The following is a 23,596-nucleotide window of genomic DNA, read 5'->3' on the forward strand; positions in this document are numbered from 1 at the left end:
AGGTAACGTGTAACCTGGAATCGGCGGGAGGATACAAAATTCCCTGGGAAATAAAGAACGCTTGGATACAGTCGCTTGGGACTGTTTGCAGCTAAGATCCGTGCCATTGGGTTTGGCAGGGATGAGATTGCCGAACTGCAGACGATGCTCAGTGGAAGGAGATGGGAAGGAGCTGGCTCCCCCCGTCAGAAATCCATTCGTGCATGACTTGAGATTCACAACGCTCCAGAAGGCTCAGGTGAGCAAACATTTCTCTTCAGGTTTGTGTATTGGGAGGCTTGCTAACATCCATGCAAGATGATGCCTGGGAGCCTAGCTAGCACTATGAGATTCCAATGAAACAGTCAGCTAGCACAGCTAAGTTAGCCAGCTAACGTGCTGTGCTAAGCTCTCTAGGCTGTAACTTCAGTTGCTCTTACTGTACTCCACAGTGTCAGTGCTAGCCACAGGCTCACTAGATAGCGATACAGGTCGCTTCTGCACTTCTTTCGCGGTTAAACGCTTCTAGCTTGCTGAATCGTTTAAGCGTGGTTAACCCACACGTGTGGCAAGACTGTTAACTAGGATGGCTTACGTTGGCTATATTGAATGCTTTCGTGCGCCTTAGATTTGGGATAGCTTTAGGTAGTTAACCAGTTAGAGCACCCTTCGCATTCTAATGTAGCTAATAGTCGTTTTACTGTGCCGTCCTTGTTCTGTCTGTCTGAGAGTGAAAGGGAAGTGGGCCCCTTCATATAATGAGGCATAACCTATGGTCGTTCGTTAAATTGTTGCAGGCTTCCTAGGTAGCCATGTCTAGAGTGTACCGTTATCTGGAAACATTCGCCCATTTAGTGCGTTTCCTCGCCCCAACCATCATTTATTTCTCTTGGCTGTGTTTCTCTACTGTGTAGACCATGAGTGATAAACGTGTGTGCAGGCGTGATTTGGCTAGTGATTCAGAGGCGTGGAAAAAAACAGAACATACACTGATAAAATTAACGTTGTGGTAGCGTTAATCAGCTTTGTGAAGAGTAGAAAAGTAGTCACGATGTAGTGGGCATGTTGGTAGGGTAATTTAATATATCTGCTTGGTTCACTAGAACTGTAGTTAGTCATTATTTATCGCTGTGTAGCTCTTTACTGTCAAGAGGAACATTCCAAGGCCCCGCCCATGGATCATGTGGGATGGGACCCGCGAATCATAATATTATTGCTTACATGTATTTACCCTGTGCCAGATCTGAAATATGCCAGTATCGACCGAAGCTTTACATCAAAGTACGGTAATTTCGCACTAGATGATCTATGAGAATGAATCTGGTGTCCTGACGCAGGACTTTGTTGTTATCGTTCTGGTTTGGACAATAATTAATGCATTCATTAATTCATTTATAGTGTAAGTTGGTTGTATATACACCACCTGATATCTGTTGTACTGCGAATAGCCGATGCGTGATTGGCGGAAGTTTGGGGGTTAGGTCCACACTCTCCTTAGACACTGATGTAGGGAATCTTGACAGCAGGTATCATGATAAATGGGCATCTAAATAGCAGAAGCATGGTCCTGGCTCTGTCCGTGGTAAATGTTTGCTTGGCCCATGACGTTTGAACTATTGTTGGATGTTGTCAGACTGTGTCAGGTCTGGTCTTATAGAGTTAATGTAAGCTGCCGGTGGCTATACTGAGTGCTGTTAATGAACTCAATTGACCTGCAAATCAGTTGAACTTGATGACGTGTTCACTGCTATTCACCACAGTGTCCTACCTGTCACAAACCCAGCCTACGAGTGACATATTAGGAATATCTAAGCAGACATTTAACACTACATGCATGTAGCCCTTTCTATTTTAAAACATACTACAGATGGTGGGATACTGTTTCTTTCACTGAAGCAGATCTCGCATCTCATGTTTTGTTGATCTAATTAGTTGATCTAATTAGACTATACACTTTTTGTCAAATTCAGCAGATTGGTCCTCATGGCCCTCTGTGGGTGCGTGCTATAAAAAAAAAACTCAGGCTGAGTCATACATTATTCCAGCCAATCAACTTGATGCTTCTTGAAGTAAGCGGTGTAATTAGATTGGCTGTTGAGCTCAAATATCAACAACCTTTCACCAGAATCACAAATTGTACCTAACGCAGTGTTTTTTTTTTTTTTTCTGGCTGATTCACGAATATTCTACAGAATGTTCTACGGGAACATTCTACAGTCATTGTTAAAGTATGCACCACCCTTGTATGCCCTCAGTGTAGATGGCCTGATGACAGAATTATACAGCGCATCAATTCTAGGTGCAATGCATTTATTGAAATGTCCCCTCACAGCACAGCCTTTCTGTTCAGAGATCAACTGATTCCTTGTGTCATACATGCAGGTTAAATTTAGCTTTTCATAAATGATTCAGTCTTAAAACCCTCTTAACTCAGGTCTCTTGCACAGTTGCAGAGTAGCTCCAGCTCAGTGTCACACACAACCTCCGACGCATGTTGTTGTGCCAACTGTTACAGGAAGGCCACCCCAGCTAATAGCCAGTGGCTGCTGCCAGTGAGCTAAGACCTGGAGAGTGCCCCCAGCGTGGCATGGGCATGGATCCAGCGTTGGGTTCAAGAGATTGGGGGAGTGCCAGGAGGATTCTGGCCTTAATTCTGGTTGCACCATGTGGTTGATATGGCGTTTGGCGGTGTTGCTTCGATCTCTGCCATACCCTAGAAACTTGCCACCATCTCGCCGTGTCACTGCCGCGATTTTCTGCAGCAGCCCTCCTCAGTGGTATGAAAATGTTTGTCCCACATTCATGTCCGCATTGAATTGCACATTTCTTGCTTAACCTGTTCTGCAAGATTTAGCCTACAACTGTGTCAACAAAGCAATAGGACTACGAGACAAGATACATCCTATAAACAGTTTATTTTTCAACATCAGCGAAACGTGGTCTTCACACAGGAAGTGCTTTCCAAATGTACATGTTTTCAGGCCCTAAAAGAAGAAATTTCTGCTGTTGTTAGGATGCAAGGCCAAACTGCAACAGCGCTTCTCCATTTTCACTGTTGTGGACAGGGCCTGAGGCTTGAGGTGTGGCTGCTTGAGGAGTGGTTGCATGAGGCCGACAGTGAGACGCTCAGCATGAGATGCTGTGGACAGATTGCCCATTTCCTGAGTGTTGGCCTCGGAGAACATTTTACCTTGTTTCTTGGTTCACACACCACTTTAAGAATCCATGCAAATATGTGTTCATATGTGATTTAGCATGTGGATACTCTGATTCTGATTTTACTTGCAGTAAATTAAGGACTGGATGATTGTGTTTGTGTGTGTGTATGAGTGTGTGTTTGTGTGTGTGTGTGGGTGTGTTTGTGTGTTATTGGCTGTAACTGATTTCTTAAAGTCAAGTTTAAAATATGTTCTCAAAAAAAAGGTAAAATAAAAAAAAAGATATCACAGCTTCTCTGTTGGAACCAGAATTCCCCCCAAAACATTATGGCAGGAGTCACTGTAAGTAGAAGAAAGTGCTTAAATCTTTTGGAATGAAGTGGAGCCAATGGGTTTAGTGTTTACTTGTAGTCAGAATAGAGTGGAGCCGAAGCGTTTAGTATACACTGGTAGTCAGAATGGAGTGGAGTCGAAGGGTTTAGTATACTGGTAGTCAGAAAAAAAGATCTGTGGCCTGCACTGAGCCTGACCATCTTTCCTTCAGCCAAGCTGAAAGCCAAATCAGCGTAGACGCTGTGATGTGGACGGGCATCTTCCTCTGATCTTCAGTAAGAGGTGGAGGAGTGGTTAGCTTCAACTGCTCTCTGTTCTGCCGGTTCCAGTAGGCAGACATGAAGGGCATCTCTGGCCCGGGGTCATCCTCCGATAGCGTCTCACACTAGAACCGACTTGGGCCACATCTGGGCCACATCTCGCCTCCCCTAGAAACTGCATCCCTACACCCTGTTATGCTTTTCTAGCCACAAGAAACACAGATTTCAACTGCATTGCTGCGTACTGTTATGCATTTCTAGCCACAAGAAACAAACATTTGAATGCATCCCTGCATTTAAATGCTTAGCCACAAAAACACAGATTTGAACTGCATCCCTGCATTTAGTTCTGCTTTTCTACCCACAAGATACACAGATTTGAACTGCGTCCCTGCATTTCGTTCTGCTTTTCTATCCACAAGAATCACATTTTAAATATCTGGGCCAGCTCTGCCTTAGCAACTGCAGCTGCTACCTGGGAGAAATGGAGCAACAGTGGCGGCTTTGTAGTCCCCGCAATGGCCAGGGTTGCCTCAGGTCCAGCGTTACCGCGGCAACCACCACAACCACTGATTATTAGCCTTTAGCCACTTTGTCAGTTAGAGCCTCTCTCAGGCACTCATCACATTCTGAAGCTGTATCAGTTGCCAAAGGAGCATTGCACTTTGGCTTGGGGCAAAGTCAGAGGGCTTTTTGCATTACCATTCTAACCTGATCATTCCCTTGCTTCTTTTGTCAATGGATTGCTATATATAGTAATACAACAAAACCCCTGACCTCCCTTTCCATGCTATAAGAGAAGGATGTGAACAGGAGCATGTGTTGCCGAAAGGAGCATTGTGAGAGAAAAAGTGTGTGTGTGTGTGTGTGTGTGTGTGTGTGTGTGTGTGTGTGTGTGTGTGTTTGTGTGTACAGTGCAAGTTACTGAGGGTAAGAGTAGGTATCGCTGAACAGAAGAGTGCGTGTTCTTGAAGCAAAGCTTGTGAGCGAGAGTGTACGTTACAGAAGGGGCCGTGTCGGAAAGTCATGTGGCGCATCACACCAGGACTGTGGCCTTTGTCACTTCCTGTTTCACGCCCCTGTCAGCAGAGTATGGTAAAGATCACGCTGCCAGTAGCCTAGCATCTTTTATGAAAACGATACAACGTAAACAATGTTTTTCTTCTCATCTTCACAAGAAACCTACCCACCACCTTTTTGCTATACCACAGAAAACCATTCAATTACGTAGACTTGCACTTAGATCTGTATCAGTACTCCACAATACTCTCCTTGAGATTTGTCCTAGTGTCATCTTAGATGCAAAAAAACGTATTTGTAAACGTCTTTCCCTATCCCCATGTTTATAAAAGTAAATAAAAAGGTGATCATAAAATACAAGACAATTGTTTCATTAATCAGTCAGGATTGTCTCCTGAAAGTGAGGCTCCGGCCTCTGGTAGCTCTCTTGGGTTTTACTTCCTCAGCTGTCATAGATCTCTTGGCCATCAGGCCAGCAGGAGCACTGCAGGCAGATGGTCCCTGATAGACTTCTGAACTCATGGTTCAGCCACACACTGCTCCCTTTTAGCACTGGCCTCTAGTCAAGCATCCTCACGTCAGCATTAATGAGCAGATTACCAGCAGTCAACTGAGGCAACATAAAGGGGTGTGTGTGTGTGTGTGTGTGTGTGTGTGTGTGTGTGTATGTGTTTGTTCGTGTGTGTGTGTTGGCAAGCACTCCTCAGGAGGTTGTTTCAGTTCCCAATGTCTTTACTCACTCATCCTCTTCTCAGATTCTGGAGTACTGTGAGTCGCTCTCTTGCTCTCCCTATTCTTTGCCCCAAATCTGTCTTTTCTCTCAATCTTCTTTTGTCCTAGATCTATCTTTTTGCTCTATCTTTTGCAGTCTATGTAATCTGTAAGTTTCAGGTACCCTTATTGTGAACTTGTTGTTTTTTTTTTACTTTGTTAACACAAAGCTGCTAGCCTGTAGAGATCCAGATCACATTTCCATTGTCCAATGTCTTATATAAAGAGGAACTGCTGCAGTTTTGTAGTGGAAACTCATGCCTTGTCAGCACTTCATCCAGAAACCCATTAGGTCTTCTAGGACAGGGACCAAACCTTAGTAAACAGTGTTTAAGATCGAAAACTGATGCGCCTGGACCTCCCTTATCTCAATCAGAAGCTGAAATACCAAAAAGAGTGTATGGGCTACTCTTAGAGAAGCCATTACTTTGGTATATTAACTGGGTCATGGGCTAAAAGCCTACTTCTGTGTCAGTTAAACAGGCTATATGTGTACTTTTGTGATTTAGGTTGTTGAAAAATACTCTAGAAATTCCACTTTTAAAGTTGAAGTGTAGCTCGGGGGTTTGCAGAGAGCCCTTCTCTGAATTAAAGACCTAACTGGTTTTCAGTCATACATTTCCTCCCCTGTGTAGCGTAACTGATGCAGAACTGTGTGCAAGCTATGAGGCTACAGACACATCTTCAGAGTGAAACACTGATTTCTTTTTCAGTTTTGGGCCATCCTAAAACAAATATGTTTGTTTGGCATAACATCCAATTCTAAAAAAACTTAAAAATGTATTGGTAGGTAGAATTTTTGTTTCTCCCAATAACAACAAAACATTTCTCAAATAGGACCTATTAGAGGACTATATTCTACTTTATGTAGTGTCCTAAAAGGTCCTCTGAACTGACATGATGAGGCCTCGTTATGTCTAGAAGGTGAGGGGGAAATCCTGTCGGGTGGTGTGTAAGCGTAAGCGTTTCAAAGATGAATGTGTTTGATGGTTTCCGATATGTGTCTGACCTGATGAACTTCCGGTCTCTGCAGTTTCATGCACAGACTTGGGCACGGTGGGCCTTTTTCGTGAGTGACACCATTCTGTGTGTGTGTGTGTGTGTGTGTGTGAGTCACAGAGTGCCATTTCAGCTCCCTCTTATCTATTTGATTAAGTGTAATGTCCTTTTCCCCAAGCGTCTGCACATCCTGGAGTGGGTCGTATTTTTTATGTCTGGTGGTTTTGCGGTGTATCACAGCAGTACATAGAATATAAAAACATTTTAATTTCATCCCGTATATAATGAAGGTTTTGAGTACTATGGGGTTTTTGTTGACTCCACAAAATGTTACAATACCTCCGCGGAAAAAATTAAGACACCACTCCAAATTCTCAGTTTCTCTGGTTTTATTTCTCTGATTGGTATGTGTTAAAGTAAAATGTACATTTTTGATTTATTCTATAACCTACTGACAACATTCCTACCAACATTTCAAATACAAATATTGTCATTTAGAGCATTTATTTGCAGAAGAATGACAATTTTTTGAATGAAGAATGACAGTTTTTTCAGATCTTTCAGAAGAAAACAAGTTCTAATTCATTTTTAAACAACACAATACTAATGTTTTAACTTAGGAAGAGTTCAGAAATCAATATTATGTGGAATAACGATGATTTGCAATCACAGCTTTCATGTGTCTTGGCATACTCTCCACCAGTCTTCCACTTTGCCGCTGGGTGACTTTATACTAGCCTGGTGACACCAGCCTACGTATTTCCGCCTGAATTGATTTCAAGCTCATACTCAGTCTGGCCTAACCCCGTTGACAATCGTCTCCAGGACTCAACATTTTGTAGGACCAATCAGCGAACAGTTCAGAGCTGTGACGCAAAACTCACCTTGGAGGAAAAGACACGAAAAGCTATCGGAAAAGTTGTCTCAACTCTCGAGAACATCAGAAAATTAAAAGGAGAACAAGAGTATTTTCTTGTAAGTTTTATGATTGGAAAGGACGTCGTAGCTCTTCTCCCAACTGGCTTTGGGAAGAGTTTAATCTACCGAATGCTTACTAAACGTTGCTGATTGGTTAAGGGAACTCCAATGATTTTAAACCTCAAGATAAGCACCCGCCCATCTCGGAAACCAAAATGCATTGGGTTGGCCCAGACTGAAAGACGGAATGAAATGGAGTCACAGGCTGGTAATGGCCAGGCTAACTTTATACTACTCCTGGCGCAAAAATCAGCTCGGCTTTGTTTGATGGCTTGTGACCATCCATCTTCCTCTTGATCACATTCCAGAGGTTTTTAATGGGATTCAGGTCTGGGAATTGGGCTAGCCATGACAGGGTCCTGATGTGGTGGTTCTTCATCCACACCTTCACTGACCTGGATGTGAGGCATGGAGAAACTTTTCTGCAAAAAACACTCCTCAGAGTTGGGGAACATTGTCAGAGCAAAAGGAAGCAAGTTTTGCTTCAAGGACAACGTTGTACTTTGCCTGGTTGAGGTTTGCAAAAGACCATGAAGATTGAACCAAAGAGGAATGGAGGTCATCTTCTAAGGTCATCTTCTATGATGAGTCCACATTTCAGCTTTGCCCAACACATGGTGGTCTGATGGTTACACGGAGACCTGGAGAGGCCTACAAGCCACAGTGACTTGCACCTACTTTGATATTTGGTGGAGGATCGGTGATGATCTGGGGGTTCTTCAGCAAGGCTGGAATCGGGCAGATTTGTCTTTGTGAAGGACGCATGAATCAAGCCAGGTACAAAGTTGTCCTGGTAGAACACCTGCTTCCTTTTGCTCGGACAATGTTCCCAAACTCTGAGGAGTGTTTTTTCCAGAAGGACAATGCTCCATGCCACACAACCAGGTCACTAAAGGTGTGGATTAAGGACCACCACATCAGGACCCTGTCATGGCTAGCCCAATCTCCAGACCTGAATCCCATTAAAAACCTGTGGAATGTGATCAAGAGGAAGATGAAAGGTCACAAGCCATCAAACAAAGCTGAGCTGCTTGAATTTTTACGCCAGGAGTAGTATAAAGTCACCCAACGGCAAAGTGAAAGACTGGTGGAGAGAATGCCAAGACACATGAAAGCTGTGATTGTAAATCAAGGTTATTCCACCAAATATTGATTTCTGAACTCTTCCTAAGTTATTAAAAAAATATTGTGTTGTTTAAAATTGAATAAGAACGTGTTTTCTTTGAATTATTCAAGATCTGAAAACACTGCATCTTTTTTTCTATTTTGACCAATTGTCATTTTTCTGCAAAAAAATGCTCTAAATGACAATATTTTTATTTGAAATTTGGTAGGAATGTTGTCACTAGTTTATAGAACAAAACGAAATTGTTCATTTTACTTTAACACATACCAATACATTGTAAAACCAGAGAAACTGATAATTTTGAAGTGGTCTCTTAAGTTTTTCCTCGGCTGTATATGAAGGAATCCGTGTACATGGAACAGTTGCAGAATGAAATAATTTTCATTGTGCAAACTGCAACATAGTAAAAACAGAACCAATACAAAGATGAGCCAATGACTTTTACATTGCTTCCTTTTCAAAACAAACTATTGTGCGAAAGTTGAATATGAATATTTTAGGTCAGTTTCAGTCTTTAGTCTTTTTAGATATTTCTAAAACGTTCTATTGCACAAGTAACAATACAAACTTAATATGATTAATTCACAGTATGTTATCCTTCAAGCCAAAGTATTCAAGTTTTAAAATGGCTGTTGATCAGTCACATTTTCAAATTTGAATTTGCATTAATATTATCCTTTAAGGTACAGTTTTCAAATATTCAAAAGGGCCATATTGCTGTAGTTTTTCCATTAGTAAAATAAACAATCCACATTCAAACTCACATTTATAATATTCTTGGATGCTAACATCTTGGTACATCAGCAGGAAACATTATGTTCCAGTACAAATCACCCTGAAAAATACAGCCTTTGGTAATTGTCAAGACATTACAAATTTTGCGTCAGGAAAACGTCCCTGTCCAGGGCATCTGGTTTCAGTGCGGACCTCTGGCAGGTGATGGCGTTCCTGCCGGTGCTGAAAGCTCTCTCAGATAGGGCACTGGTGGCAGGAGTACACAGATGCTTCCTGTCTGGCTAGCTGGAGGGTGGGTGTCACGCTCACTGTCTGGAGGTAACTTCTCAGCTCCACTTGTAATGGTCTCCTCATCTGAGAGAGATTTACCCTGCTCTCAGTTCCACTTGTAATGGTCTTCTCATCTTAGAGTTACTCTGCTTTCAGCTCTGCTGCAGCTACTGCCACCCTGCTTTTTGAAAATGCCGGCCAAAGTCTTTTATTTATTTATTTATTTTTGGACATAACACCTCAGCCACCGCTGCTGCGGCTGGAGCCCTTGGGGGAGCTGATGAAGTGCCAGTGGTGCCTTCTAGGGATGCACCGATCCGCTTTTTTCACCTCCGATACCGATATCTGAGGTTTAGTATCGGCCGATACCGATCCCATACCGATATAAAAAAAAAAAAGCGAAATGATGGTAACAAACTGTATGTTTTTGTAAGATCTGGGATCATGAGACTTGACTTAAACATTTCTTTCCTATTTAAAAAAAAAAAACAAATAGCCTAAACAGATATAAATGTACTGAATTACTTATTTATTTAATAATTTTGCACCAGTAAAACAATCTTAATCATATAAATATAGTGTGACTGGTTCAGTCAGTGCAATTAGGGATTCAAAATACAATGTAAAACAAAATAAATAAAATAATAAATAGCTCCAGATAGCAGATCCTTTCGCTCGCTCCATTTTGTAAACACTAAGCTCCGCACGGCGTGTTGCTTTTGTATGACGTCACTCACAGCGCACAGCATAGAATTACACTGAATAGATCAGCCAATAGACAGATAGATAGATAAACTTTTATTAATCCCGTGAGGGAAATTGAATTATCAAAGCAGCAAGGTAGTAGGAATAGGATTCAATAGGATTCAAACATAAAAAAAAAAGAAATGTCTTCAATATCGGTATCGGTACCGATACAAATATCGGATCGGTGCATCCCTAGTGCCTCCCTGTTGCTCTGGCAGCAGCGATTTGTTCGCTTCTACCGCTCCAGCTTTTATGTCATTCACCTTTGTTTATGAAGGTAGTTTTGGAGCGGGATCAGGAAGAGAAGCCATATCTAGGAGCTCATCTGTGCGTTGAGTACAAAAATGGTTAAAAAAAGAAAATGGTTGTCTTCATGTCCTTGGTCAGTTGAGTGTAATTTTCTCCCTCAGCAAGGGCAGGTTTATTGAAAAGATGTAGAACTTGCTTGAGGTATGAGACAGTGACATAGTGTTCACCAGACAATCACCCCCTAGGCCTCTCTGTTGTGGGCAGGTTCTTTTGACAGACCCAGTTCAGTTTTAGCGATGGCACGGTCCCTTTTCCTTTTCCAGGAGTACAAGAAAGCACCAGAAAAAATGTTCTATACTCCGACGGCACGTTCTTTAATTTAATGAACTTTAATTAATGCAAATACTTGTATGTACCCTATGACAAGGTGAAGCTGTGTCTAAAGCATTAGGCCTAGTCTTCATGCATTCAGATGGACCACCTTCATGATGTCAAATGTGGCCAGCTGCCTCTCTCCTTCCAGACCCCAGGACTCAAGGGCCTCTCAAGCCTTGTGCCATTATGTCTGCTGTGTGGTCTTCTGGGTAATACAACGTTTGCAAACAGGGGTTGCGCAACTTCCAGACATCATTGATGAAGTGCGCCATTGTGCACCAAGTGTGTAAACTTACATTCCACAACTTGACCACAGGTCTGTTTTGGAAAAGTGGGCGAATCTGAACACGTCTTTCTTGACTGTCTGTAGCAGGACCAAGTCCTAGCATAGATGGATTATTACTGCGTTCTCAATGTCCTTCCATCGCTTGCTTTTCCTGTCATATGCAGCGCCTCAAGAAAATGACTCCTCAAGGGACGAGTGCCCCTATGACTTCACTGTTTGACAGGCGCTACTGGTTGGTGGCCTCGAATCTGACGACCATAATCGTATATACTTGCTATTCCAACACGTTTTATGCCGAGGCGTCGGAGTAAGCGCTCAGTTGCGTTATAGCGCAGCATAATATTATATAATTTTCTGCAGTGTTACAGCTGTTGTTTCAGCTGTGCTACGGTATGACTGTGTATGGAAAATCCCTGCTGTATGGGATAAAGACCGGATGAACCGGTATAGTGCCCAGCACTAGCACTACCTCAGTTGAGCAGGCTTCTGATGCATGTTGAACATCAAATCAAAGTGTTTGCCTGTTGAAGGCACCCAATGCAGAGTTTTGTAAGTGAGACAGACACACACAGAGACCGACACACAGAGGCTTTAAGTTTGTACAGTGATGTCTGAGCTCCATCGTCGCACAAAGTTTTCAGGCAGCCCAGAACAGAAGACAGCGTTCTGTCCAGTTAGTATTTTATGGCTGAATCTCCCTTCATCTTCCCTCTAAGAGCAGTCCTGTCTGCGACCGAAGAAAAGTGATCATAGGCGTCTCACTCTGAGCAGGTCAGTTCAGCTCAGCCTGAGCCAGGCACTTCAAGCCTGATAACTACAGCTCTGGCAACCACTGGAGGCAGTCCAACAAGGAACCCTTCCAGATAAATATTTGCACTAGATAGCTGATATCTACCCGCAGCTTTAAACAGTAGCGCAGAGATAAGCTCTATTGCTCGCACTTTGACTGCTTGTAAATATGTCTAGGGTGCTTTTATTCCGTTTTGTCCATATCTGGGCTGTTCTATGTTGAATGAATTGGCTAAGTGATTAGTGATAAAATTAGCTCTTCTTGATACCTAAAATGTATTACGTACATGGCAGGGGAATCCAACTCTCGAAACCGTATGTTTGTCCATAGACAAGAAATCATTGGTCTCTGACGTTAAAGATAATGGGTTAGTGTACATATTGATAACTTCAAATTATTTAATTATTGATTTTAAGTAGGCTATTGGGTTTTAGAAATGTCTTGTAGCTCTGTAAACTCGGTAAAATTTGCTATCACTCCAAGCCTGTGACCCACATTTATGACTGTCTGTTTAGAGAAGCCTGCGGTCTGTGTGCAAGCTGAGGTAAGAAGTGTGTGTGTGCCAGGGCTGTACGCTTACTTTTTTTTCAAGGACACGTTGCGCCTGTCTACCGCACCACACCTCTTATGCAGAAAAATAGAATGGAGTCTGCAATTTGAAGAACTTCGTTGTACTTTGCGTCCTAGTAGGCTTACCTGCTTTTTTGCGCACCCTTGAATTTGAGAAAAAGTGAGCCACTTGAAGTGGCATGATGCGTAGCTCACATTAAAATATAGCAGTGTTTTTGGGATGTGTACTTTATTAGGTTGTATTTGCGCCAGAGCTTTTCGACATTGTAGCCACTGAAGCGACTTAAGTCCCTTTGTATTAACGCATCAAGTGCGCCTAAATATTTGATTTGCACCCCAACATTTAACTCTTGTATGTGTGTGTGGAGATAATTTTTCAGTAAACACTGTAGTGATGAAGTATGTTGTTTGTGTGTGTGTTTGTTCATTCTATTCTGTGGAGCAGATTGCTGTGATGACAGTGACGCTGTTTCCCCTGCGGCTGCTGATGGCTGCCTTCATGATGCTCCTGGCGTGGCCGTTTGCCTTCCTGGCCTCTATGGGGCGCTCTGAGACCACCATGGAACCCCAGACCCTCTGGAGGAGGTAATCAACCACGTCTGTGTCTGTCTGTGTTTGTGTGAAAATATGTGTGTTTCTGTGTATGTTCTTGTAACAGTGAGTGTGTGTGTGTGTGTGTGTGTGTGTGTGTGTGTGTGTGTGTTGATATCTTGTGTCTTTGTCACCATAGGCAGTAATGAATCTGATAGGGTGGCTATGACATGTGGAGTCCTCTAGAGATCAGCTCTTGAACCTCATCTGTCTCTATCTCTCTATGCTGTCTTTGGGTCTAATTCTACAGAACAACAACATTGATTACCATAGTTACGCAGCTGATGCAGATATATCTGGCTCTCACCAGATGACTACAGCCCAATAGACTCACTGTGTCAATGTTAAGAGCAAATACATAATTGGATGAACCAAAAATGTCTTAAGGACAAAAGGACAAAACAGAGATTATTGTGTTTGGCAACAAACAGAATTAGCATAAGCAAAGACTGAAGTCGAATAGACTCTGTTATTCCTTTCCCCAGCCATATCAAAGCAATCACCAAAACAGCCTTCTGTCTTCTTAAAAATATTTTTAAAAAGACCAAACGAAGCACATTCATGCCTTTATTTTTAGTAGTGTGGATTACTGTAATGGTCTCTTAATTAGTCTTCCTAAAAAAAGCCATTAAATAGCTGCCTGCAGCTCATTCAAGATCCTGCTACTAGAGTTTTACAGAGAACAGAGCACATTATTCCAGTTCTAAAGTCTTTACATGGACTTCCAGTAAGTAACAGAATATATTTAAAGTGCTGCCACAAGTCCATAGATCACTAAATGGTTTGGGACCAAGAATAATCTCTGATATGTTTAAAGAATATAAACCAAGTAGGGCTCTTAGATCTATGTACTCAGGTCAGCTTGTAGAGCCCAGAGTACAAACCAAAATGCATTTAGCTGTTGAAGTGAACTTGTCATTCATATCAGTTCACATCAACCAATGCGCTCTCTTGCTGTGACAAAAAGTATTTTGTATTTGTGATGAAGGTAAATTGTCTTGGCTCACTCACTTCCCCACTGACCCACTCACCGTGTGTGTGTGTAGGGTGGTGGATGTGGTGTTGAAAACACTCATGCGGGCCATGTGGTTTACCGGAGGCTTCCACTGGATGAAGGTGAAGGGGCGCCAGGCTCCGCCGAGCGAAGCACCCATCTTCACACTGGCACCACACTCCTCCTACTTTGATGCCATTCCTGTTACCATGACGATGGCCTCCATTGTCATGAAGGCCGAGAGCAAGGACATCCCTCTTTGGGGCAGTGAGTATACACACACACACACACACACACACACACACACACACACACACACACACACACACGCACACTCTCTCTCACCCACCCTACACACACACACTCTCTCACTCAGTTGCTACTCACATTGAACATACTCTTGATGGATAAGGACACATGTCACTACCAGAGACAACAACAGATAATCCTCAAGATACCCAACAACATTTCACATTTGTTAGTGTAAGTTCACATCCCCAAGTAGTCTGCAAGTGCCTCAGCCACAACCACTGGCTCTCTTTTTTTATAGCAGCCTCAGACAACTCCTTCAAAGCTCCTTTCACTGCCCGTCCTCGAAAACCCAAATCCAACTGATGTGTTGGTGATGATTTAGCTACATAGCCTTAACACCTTTCTGGTCATGTGTGCTTGCCAACATCATTCCCTCACTTCCACTACAAGTGTTGCATACTTTAGTTTCTAAAAGGCTTTCTCAGTTGCATCTTCAGCTGTCATTGTATGAACACTGATGGATGAGTTCAGCTTAAACATCGCTAATGTTGAAGACTCTGAAAATACACACGCACACACACACACACACACACAGAGTGTTAGGCTAAAATGAGGTAGCCAGCTCAAGCTGTAATAGCAGAGAGTGTCCTGGAGCACTCTATTAAAAACTTAGGACACAGACACAGGTTAATCACTTTAGGGAGGGAGAGCAGTGGGAGTGATGGATGCACGCAGTGAAGGAGAGAGTGAATGATGCACACAGTGACGGAGAGAATGACACAATAATAATAATAATAATAATAATAATAATACAGTAATAATAATAATAAACTGTATTTATAAAGCACCTTTCATGCAAAAGAATGCAGCTCAAAATGCTTTACAGCAAATACTTAAAAAAATCAAATAAACATGACATCTAGGGTATAGTGCAAAACAAATAAATGACAATTACACAGTGTATGACAAAGAACGAAAGAGAAGGGGATACCCCGTGTTTGAGAGAGAGATAATTGGACTTTTTATATACATATTTTTTTAGTATGTTTGTTTGTTTCTCTTCCATCATTTTGAAATGTGAAACTCCACTGGAGAGACAAAATCAAATACACACAGCATGGAGAGGGAGGGAAAGACGCTCAGTGAGTACTTCTGTGTCATAGACAGATGGATGGACAGTAAGGAAGACTGCATGGTGTCCGAGGAAAGGGAACAGGTGAGCAAGGGAGAGCAAGATCGTGCGTGTTCATGGTGTCTGAGGGGGCTATTTTAAACACTTGGAGGTTTTAATGCTTTGATCAGCCAGGAAATAGCTGGATGTCTTTACTACGACATAATCCCATTCATTACAGAGTTTACACACACACACACACACACACACACACACACACACACACACACACACACACACACACACACAGGTCTCACCCTGGCCTACTGCTCTCTTTACCACCTTCTGTCATTCTGTCTCTCAACCACCCCCAACACAGACACAGACACAGACACAGACACAGACACAGACACAGACACAGACACAGACACAGACACAGACACAGACACAGACACAGACACAGACACAGACACAGACACAGACACAGACACAGACACAGACACAGACACAGACACAGACACAGACACCTCACTACTGAGGTTTTTTGTTTACTTTTTGATTAACCAATGACTTGACTGTACTCCTACGTTTGTAATTAGTTTGTTACAAACTACAACACTAAAAATTCAGATCAGTCCTTTATCCGTCCATATTAGCCTGTCAAAATATCTGAGTTTCATACCTTAGAATTTGTATGGGTGGTTGAAGGAAGCATATTAACTGTGTGTGTGTGTGTGTGTGTGTGTCTGTGTCTGTGTCTGTGTCCTCAGCCCTGATAAAGTACATCCGGCCAGTGTTTGTGTCACGCTCAGATCAGGACTCTCGCAGGAAGACAGTGGAGGAGATCAAACGCAGGGCCCTGTCTGATGAGTGGCCCCAGGTACATGCAGCCAATCAGCACACACCCTTGTGACCACACCCACTACCATAGCCCCACCTTTGTAGTTCACAGAGACCGCATATAAACTATAAACTGTGTGTGTGTGTGTGTGTGTGTGTGTGTGTGTGTGTGTGTTAGATCATGATCTTCCCTGAGGGAACGTGTACCAACAGGTCCTGCCTGATCACCTTTAAGCCAGGTGAGTTTACCCACTGCATCAGCGTATTTTACTTAAAGACACATCACATATGAATTGCAACAATTTTGCAACAATTGCAACAATTTAGTCATAAAGAACGTTTATTGTGACATTGGAATGTGTTTGTTTATTTAGTGTATTGGTGGCATCTGGAAGTATGTTATGTTATTGTGGTAACATAACATTCTTTTTCTCTATAACTGAATGGCTATTTTTATTACTTTGATATGTTGGTTACTCATAATTGAACCATGGTGGTCTGTGTTGATGGAATCTATCAGTGTGTCATGGTAATCTATTAAAACGATCTGTTGTGATTAGAGTTGGTTGTGTTTGATATGTGTGTGTCTGCCTCACAGGAGCGTTCATCCCAGCAGTGCCAGTCCAGCCAGTGGTGATCCGATACCCCAATACACTGGTGAGAGTTCAGTCATCTCATCTCATGGAGCTCACAGTTTGGGAAAGAAAACAAAAAAGCACCTGAATTACATGACGAGCACGTTAAAGAGTATTAATGTCAGAGGGAATGATCTGATATCCCTGAGAACAGTTTTGTTAACCTGCGCACACAATAACTGTCTGCTCACTGTCTACACAAAGAGACTGTCTGCTCTCTGCAGATATGCCAGTCATTAGAATAGTGTTTTTCTTTTGTTTTGTTAGGCTTTTTATTTTTAAAGTACAGTGTAGCTTAATAACACCCCCAAATACAACCCAAACACAATAACTACACTCGACACTGAGTATGTGTCCTGAGTCATGCTAAACCCATTTAAGTGTAGACATCTTAAGCTGTGTATCAGTGTTCTGTAGTAGTAGTTTGGAAGGCTGGACCAGTGTGTCCTTTGAGTAATACAGCTCCAGAGAATGTGCTAGAACTTCTCAGCCGGCTGAATCATGACATTTCAAATTTCACCTGAATCAGGTCAGGAGCAGGTGGCACAAACAGACGTAGTGATAAAACATAAGTGTGTTTAGTGCATTTAGATCTTACATACACACACCCACACACACATTCCCACACACACACACACACTCCCACACACACACACTCCCACACTCCCACACACACCTTTTCTAGACTGTACACTTCTTTCTTGATCTATTTGTTTTCAGATGTGTTGACCTGTTGTGTGTTTTTTCACAGGACACCATAACGTGGACATGGCAGGGCCCAGGAGCGTAAGTGCACTTCCTTATCTCCTCACCTCACTCCGCTTCTCTTTTTCTTCATGATCACGTTCTTCCTCTTTCTGTGATTGTTTCCTGTCTGTCTGTCTGTCCTCTACTGACCTTTCCCCACTTTGTCGCCTATTTAAGATTAGATTCATGGGTACATGGTGACTAGATCAAGTCAATGAATAGTGTGTGTGTGTGTGTGTGTGTGTGTGTGTGTGTGTGTGTGTGTGTGTGTGTGTGTGTGTGTGTGTGTGTGTGTGTGTGTGTGTGTGTGTGTGTGTGTGTGTGTGTGTGTGTGTGTGTGTGTGTGTGTGTGTGTGTGTGTGTGTGTGTGTGTGCGTGTGCATGCACTGTGTAACTGATTCCATTGTGTTCTCTTCTATTTAGGTTTAAGATACTGTGGCTCACACTCTGTCAGCTGCACAACGAGTTTGAGATTGAGGTTAGTCACTCCTTAGATTGATCTTGACCACAGTGTTAGTGTGTGTGTGTGTGTGTGTGTGTGTGTGTGTGTGTGTGTGTGTGTGTGTGTGTGAGATAGAGTTATCTGTTTTCCTCTGTGATCACTTGATAACAGTATTAGTCAATGTACCAATCCTATATCGTTATAAGCAGTTGTGTGTGTGTGTGTGTCTACAGTACCTCCCTACCTATACACCATCAGAAGAGGAGAAGAAGAACCCAGCGCTATTTGCTCAGAACGTGCGGCGGATCATGGCCAAGTTAGTGCTATGCCCTGCTCTCTGCTGTGTCTTCTGTCTCTCTCTGGACACAGACCACAGTGCAGAACTTTCATTGCATTTTACTACATATGTATTGCATTTGTATTGCTTACCTGTGTGTGTGTGTGTGTGTGTGTGTGTGTGTGTGTGTGTGTGTGTGTGTGTGTGTGGACAGGGCTTTGGATGTGCCGATCACAGACTATACATTTGAAGACTGCCAGCTGGCCATGGCTGAAGGGCAGCTCCGCCTCCCCTCTGACACCTGCCTGCTGGAGTTCGCCCGCCTGGTCAGGAGACTGGGGTATGACACACATACACACACACACACACACACACACACACACACACACACACACACACACACTCACAAACAGAAATGAATACACAAACACATGCACACACTCAGGCACGCAGATACATACACACATGCACAGACACAAATACATACGCACATTGCACAGGCACAAAAATTCACTCATATATATAGTTAGACACACACACACACAGCTGAGCCACACAGTGTAGTCAGAGTGAGGTTATGATGTATAGTATTTGTGATGTGATTACTGAGCTACATGGCTGTGTCTGTGTGTGGTTTTGGTTGCAGTCTGAAGCGGGATAAGACGGGGCGCATCCTGGAGGATTATGGGATGCGTGCTCGGAAGCGCCGGGGGGAGCGTGTGCAGCTGGAAGAGTTTGCCCGCTTCCTGGACGTCCCTGAGACCGACCTGATCAGTGACATGTTTGCACTCTTCGACGAGGTGAGGAATGAACTTAGGTGTACTCCATTACACGTCCACACATACAGAGACATCAACCACCATCAAGATTCTAGAACCTTCATTGAGAGATGGTATTCACAGGGCCTTGGAATGGAGTTCTGATTTGCAGAACATTCAAAGATCTGAATGCTGCTTTCAAATATTTATAGCATTCTCTGTATATAATAATGAGAGTTTTTACCTTGTGTGTTTAATAGCATGAGGATGGCACGATGGACATCAGAGAGTTTGTCATTGCCTTGTCAGTGGTGTGCCGACCAGTTAGAACTCTGGAAACAATGAAGCTGGCCTTTAAGGTAAGTAAACACGCACACATTTATGACATTCAGACACCAGTTAGAATGGAAGTGTTTGGCTGCTTTATATGCTTCAGGGCATTGATATTTGTAAAGTTGCATTATTCACGGCACCTCTGCATCTCTTTTAGGCCTGTTACCCATGGCCGGTTTGGCAATTGTAGTTGTAGTCGAGATTGACCCAGGGCCGAGCGAAAAACATCACAATATTTGGTTTCATATTATTTTAATAACTGAAAATGTTGGTGATTGTTGATCATTTTTGAAAATCAAACTCTGTTGTGTTTGTACGCAATCCTGGCTGTGTACAGCAGAACCATAGTAGCTTGGTCCGGGCCATAAACAAGTCCATCCAATCGCGCACAGAAAGAAGGGTCGTAATTTGATGTCGATTGAACTGAAATATCAACAACCTTTCGCAAGAATCGCAAAATGGAGGAAAAGGTGGAATTGAACCGCTTTGCTCTCCTCCTGTTCCTTTCCATTGTAGATCGCGGGTTGGGTCTTTAGATAAAGAGGAGGCAGGATGTGAATCAGCTGCAATGATGAAATCCGAGCTGTAAAGACAGAGGACACATTTGCTGAAGGGTTAGGTGCTTTATGGACTGCTAGATAGTTACGAACAAGTGATGCCATCCAGCCATAAATGGGAAATTGCCGTTATCATTTTAATAAAGGGGTTTATTAAAGGGATGTGATTGGCTGTTTCTCAGCCAGGGAGGGAGCACGCTCGGGGGTTGGTTGATGTAACTGAACTTTGTGTATTCACTATGCATTATGTGCTTTTCAGACAAATTTGCATTTAACCAGCCAAACGTATTGAAACTTCTAACAATATTCGTATTGCTATCCATCACGATATGTATCACTATTGTTTTATCGTCCACGCCTAGGTTGACCTTGCTTATGATGTGTGTGTGTGTGTGTGTGTGTGTGTGTGTGTGTGTGTGTGTGTGTGTGTGTGTGTGTGTGTGTGTGTGTGTGTCAGATGTACGTAGAGGAAGTGGACAGCTCCATCACTGAAGGGGAGCTGGCCTGTATCCTGCAGACAGCCCTGGGTGTGGCTGACCTCTCTGTGACCTCTCTGTTCCAAGCTGTCGATGAGCACGACGACGGGAAAATCACATTTGGTGAGAAATGGCGCTCTGTACAGCCACACAACATCAACCTTTTAAACAAGCCAGGGTTTTTGGTCCTGCAAATCTTTGCAAGTAAGACCGCATTAATAAACTTTAAAGTTAAGGGTTTGATTTGTAGAGAAAGCACAGGCTGGTTGAATATTTAAATCGATTGTAAGTTGCACATATGGATAGACGCATCTGCTTATTAAATATATGTTTAATGCATATTTATTTCTGGTGAGGGACAGCAGGTTTGTGCCCTTTTAGAGGTTAAAGGGATAGTTCGGTTTTTAAGACATGAATCTGTATGGCTTCCCCGTCACCAGTGTCATGCAATCATGCATCACTTACCCCCGACAGCGTCCTGTGAGCAGAGTTCTCGTCCAGTTTTGGTCAAACCGAAAGTAGTCCGGCAGGTTTGCTAGACCCAGCAAAATAAAAAGTTTCTCTTCCAAAAACATTATGTGTTCAAAAGAGTGATATATTTGCATCCCTAAAACATTGTAGTGGAAAAAGTCACACCTCGTTATCACTTGGCCCTATTTTCAATACGCTCGATAATGCAATCTCACAGCTAGAGTCTACCTGTTTGATTCTCGAAAGTTTGATTCACCAAAGTTGTCTGAGAGAAATGTCCATCACAGGAAAACGATGAAAACTGAGACAACATTTGATAAAATTGACATAAAGCATCGTTTTCCTGTGATGGACGTTTCTCTCAGGCAACTTTGGTGAATCAAACTTTCGCGAATCAACTTTCGAGAATCAAACAGGTAGACTCTAGCTGTGAGATTGCATTATCGAGCGTATTGAAAATAGGGCCAAGTGATAACGAGGTGTGACTTTTTCCACTAAAATGTTTTTGGGATTTAAATATATCACTCTTTTGAACACATAATGTTTTGGGAAGAGAAACTTTTTATTTTGCTGGGTCTAGCAAACCTGCCGGACTACTTTTGGTTTGACCAAAACTGGACGAGAACTCTGCTCACAGGACGCTGTCGGGGGTAAGTGATTCATGATGGCATGACACTGGTGACGGGGAAGCCATACAGATTCATGTCTTAAAAACCGAACTATCCCTTTAATGCCATCTGTAGATCTCTTCCCATCCTCCCAAGTGACACACTGTTGTATTTCTCTGGCGCCCCCTTGTGGCAGAATCATTCCAGAGCTTTGCGGAGCTGCACCCGGACTTCGCAGAGGAGTTCCTGTTCGGCGAGAAAAGGCTCTTCCAAAGCCCCAGTCAGACCCCTGTGGCCCCACCGGCGTCCAACGGCTTCTGCAAGAAGCTAGACTGAGCCCTCCGACACACACACACACACACACACACCCCACCCCACCCCACCCCCACACCCCATCCTGCTGCTCTCCTGGCGAAAGCAGCGACAGCCGGAGCAGATGCCGAATCTAGCCCCACCTCCCCTCAGGCCTCTATGGTTATCTGTGGTTGTTTGGTGGAGTCTTCTTCTTCAAGGACTTCATCAGAGAGAAAAAAAGCCAAAAGCTTCTGGCAAATGTCTTCATACTTCAGCGAGGTACTAACACTTGAAGGCCAAACGGTTCCATTCATTTCCACTAGCTGTGAATTAGACTGCATGTTTCATCAGGAAATTCACTGACTCAATGACTGACAGACAAATGGAGAAGGCAGATCAGAGCCCTTGTGCCACACCCCCTTCCCCTCAAGCCCTCCGACGACATAAGACACGTAAACGCACAGGTGGGGATAGCCAGTTGAGTGTGTTTCCCATTGGTGACCCCATAAACACAGGTGTGTGTGTATGTGTGTGTGTGTTGGACTCATCAACCAGTTTGCGCCTATGACCCATCTGTCTGCTGGGAAGTCTCCGCTCAGACAACAGCTGGGTCTGGAATAGATATGGATCTGATTTGGCGCAGATCTAGCAGCCAGATCAGGGCCGGACCTGCGTCGGAGGCAGCTGCTGTCTGGGTTTCCTGTTAGCACTGACAGATCTGAGGTGCGGAGATGAGTTGGAGTCGCTTGGTTTTGTATTTTAGCTCAGGGGGTTCCCTTTAAACGTGTGCAACACGTTAGCTCGGCTGTGGTGAGGTAAGTTTCACACACACACTTGACACACACAGACGGTCTGTGTGTGTTATGCTGTTTTGTCTCTCTTTAGCAGTTGATGTCCTTCCAGCATTCACCCATTCACAAGTTGAGGACCATTCCTTTATGCCATGAGGACCCACATGCAGCCCAGTGTGTGTGTGTGTGTGTGTGTGTGTGTGTGTGTGTGTGTGTGTGTGTGTGTGTGTGTGTGTGTGTGTGTGTGTGTGTGTGTGTGTGTGTGTGTGTGTGTGTGTGTGTGTGTGTGTGTGTCTGTGCATATGTGTGTGCCAAGATTCCATGCCAAGCAGTAGTTATTTTTTGTTGTTGATCAAAGCACCTTTTTGAAGCCTAAAAAAAAGAATTCTATTACATTCCAACCCTCCCAAAATGGAACCTTAACCAGAGATTCATGAACATGTATATATAACTCCATATTGTAGTCACAAATAATAATTTTTTTAAAACCTGATATGGACCAAAACACAAGAGTCAGAAAGAGCACGTTTTTCTTGTGTGTGTGTGTCTTGTGAACTAATCTCACTGCACATAAAAACACAGCCATGTCACCCTCACTTCTAAGCTCTCACACACACACACACACACACACACACACACACACACACACACACACACTGCAAACAATCAATTATCTATAAAGCATGAAATGCCTGCTGACAGGCCAGGACGACGCTGTGTATCGGCTTACTGTCAGCGTCCCTGTTCCATAGCCCGTGTAAGAGTTCCGTAGC

At 43.2% G+C, this 23,596-nt stretch overlaps 1 protein-coding gene across 1 annotated transcript; it reads left to right on the forward strand.

Moving 5' to 3' along the window:
• Positions 1 to 121: 121 nt before the first annotated feature.
• On the forward strand, positions 122 to 22,074 carry LOC308380542 (lysophosphatidylcholine acyltransferase 1; the record flags this gene model as incomplete). Its single annotated transcript, XM_080857937.1, has 14 exons — positions 122 to 238; positions 13,092 to 13,231; positions 14,284 to 14,498; positions 16,365 to 16,474; positions 16,613 to 16,673; positions 17,033 to 17,091; positions 17,821 to 17,855; positions 18,240 to 18,294; positions 18,492 to 18,574; positions 18,750 to 18,875; positions 19,182 to 19,335; positions 19,554 to 19,652; positions 20,641 to 20,782; positions 21,935 to 22,074. 14 exons carry the CDS (start codon positions 122 to 124, stop codon positions 22,072 to 22,074), a joined length of 1,536 nt encoding a protein of 511 aa, XP_080714063.1.
• Positions 22,075 to 23,596: the final 1,522 nt, after the last annotated feature.

The sequence above is a fragment of the Sprattus sprattus genome (assembly GCF_963457725.1).
Source record: "Sprattus sprattus genome assembly, chromosome: 19".
Taxonomy (NCBI): domain Eukaryota; kingdom Metazoa; phylum Chordata; class Actinopteri; order Clupeiformes; family Clupeidae; genus Sprattus; species Sprattus sprattus.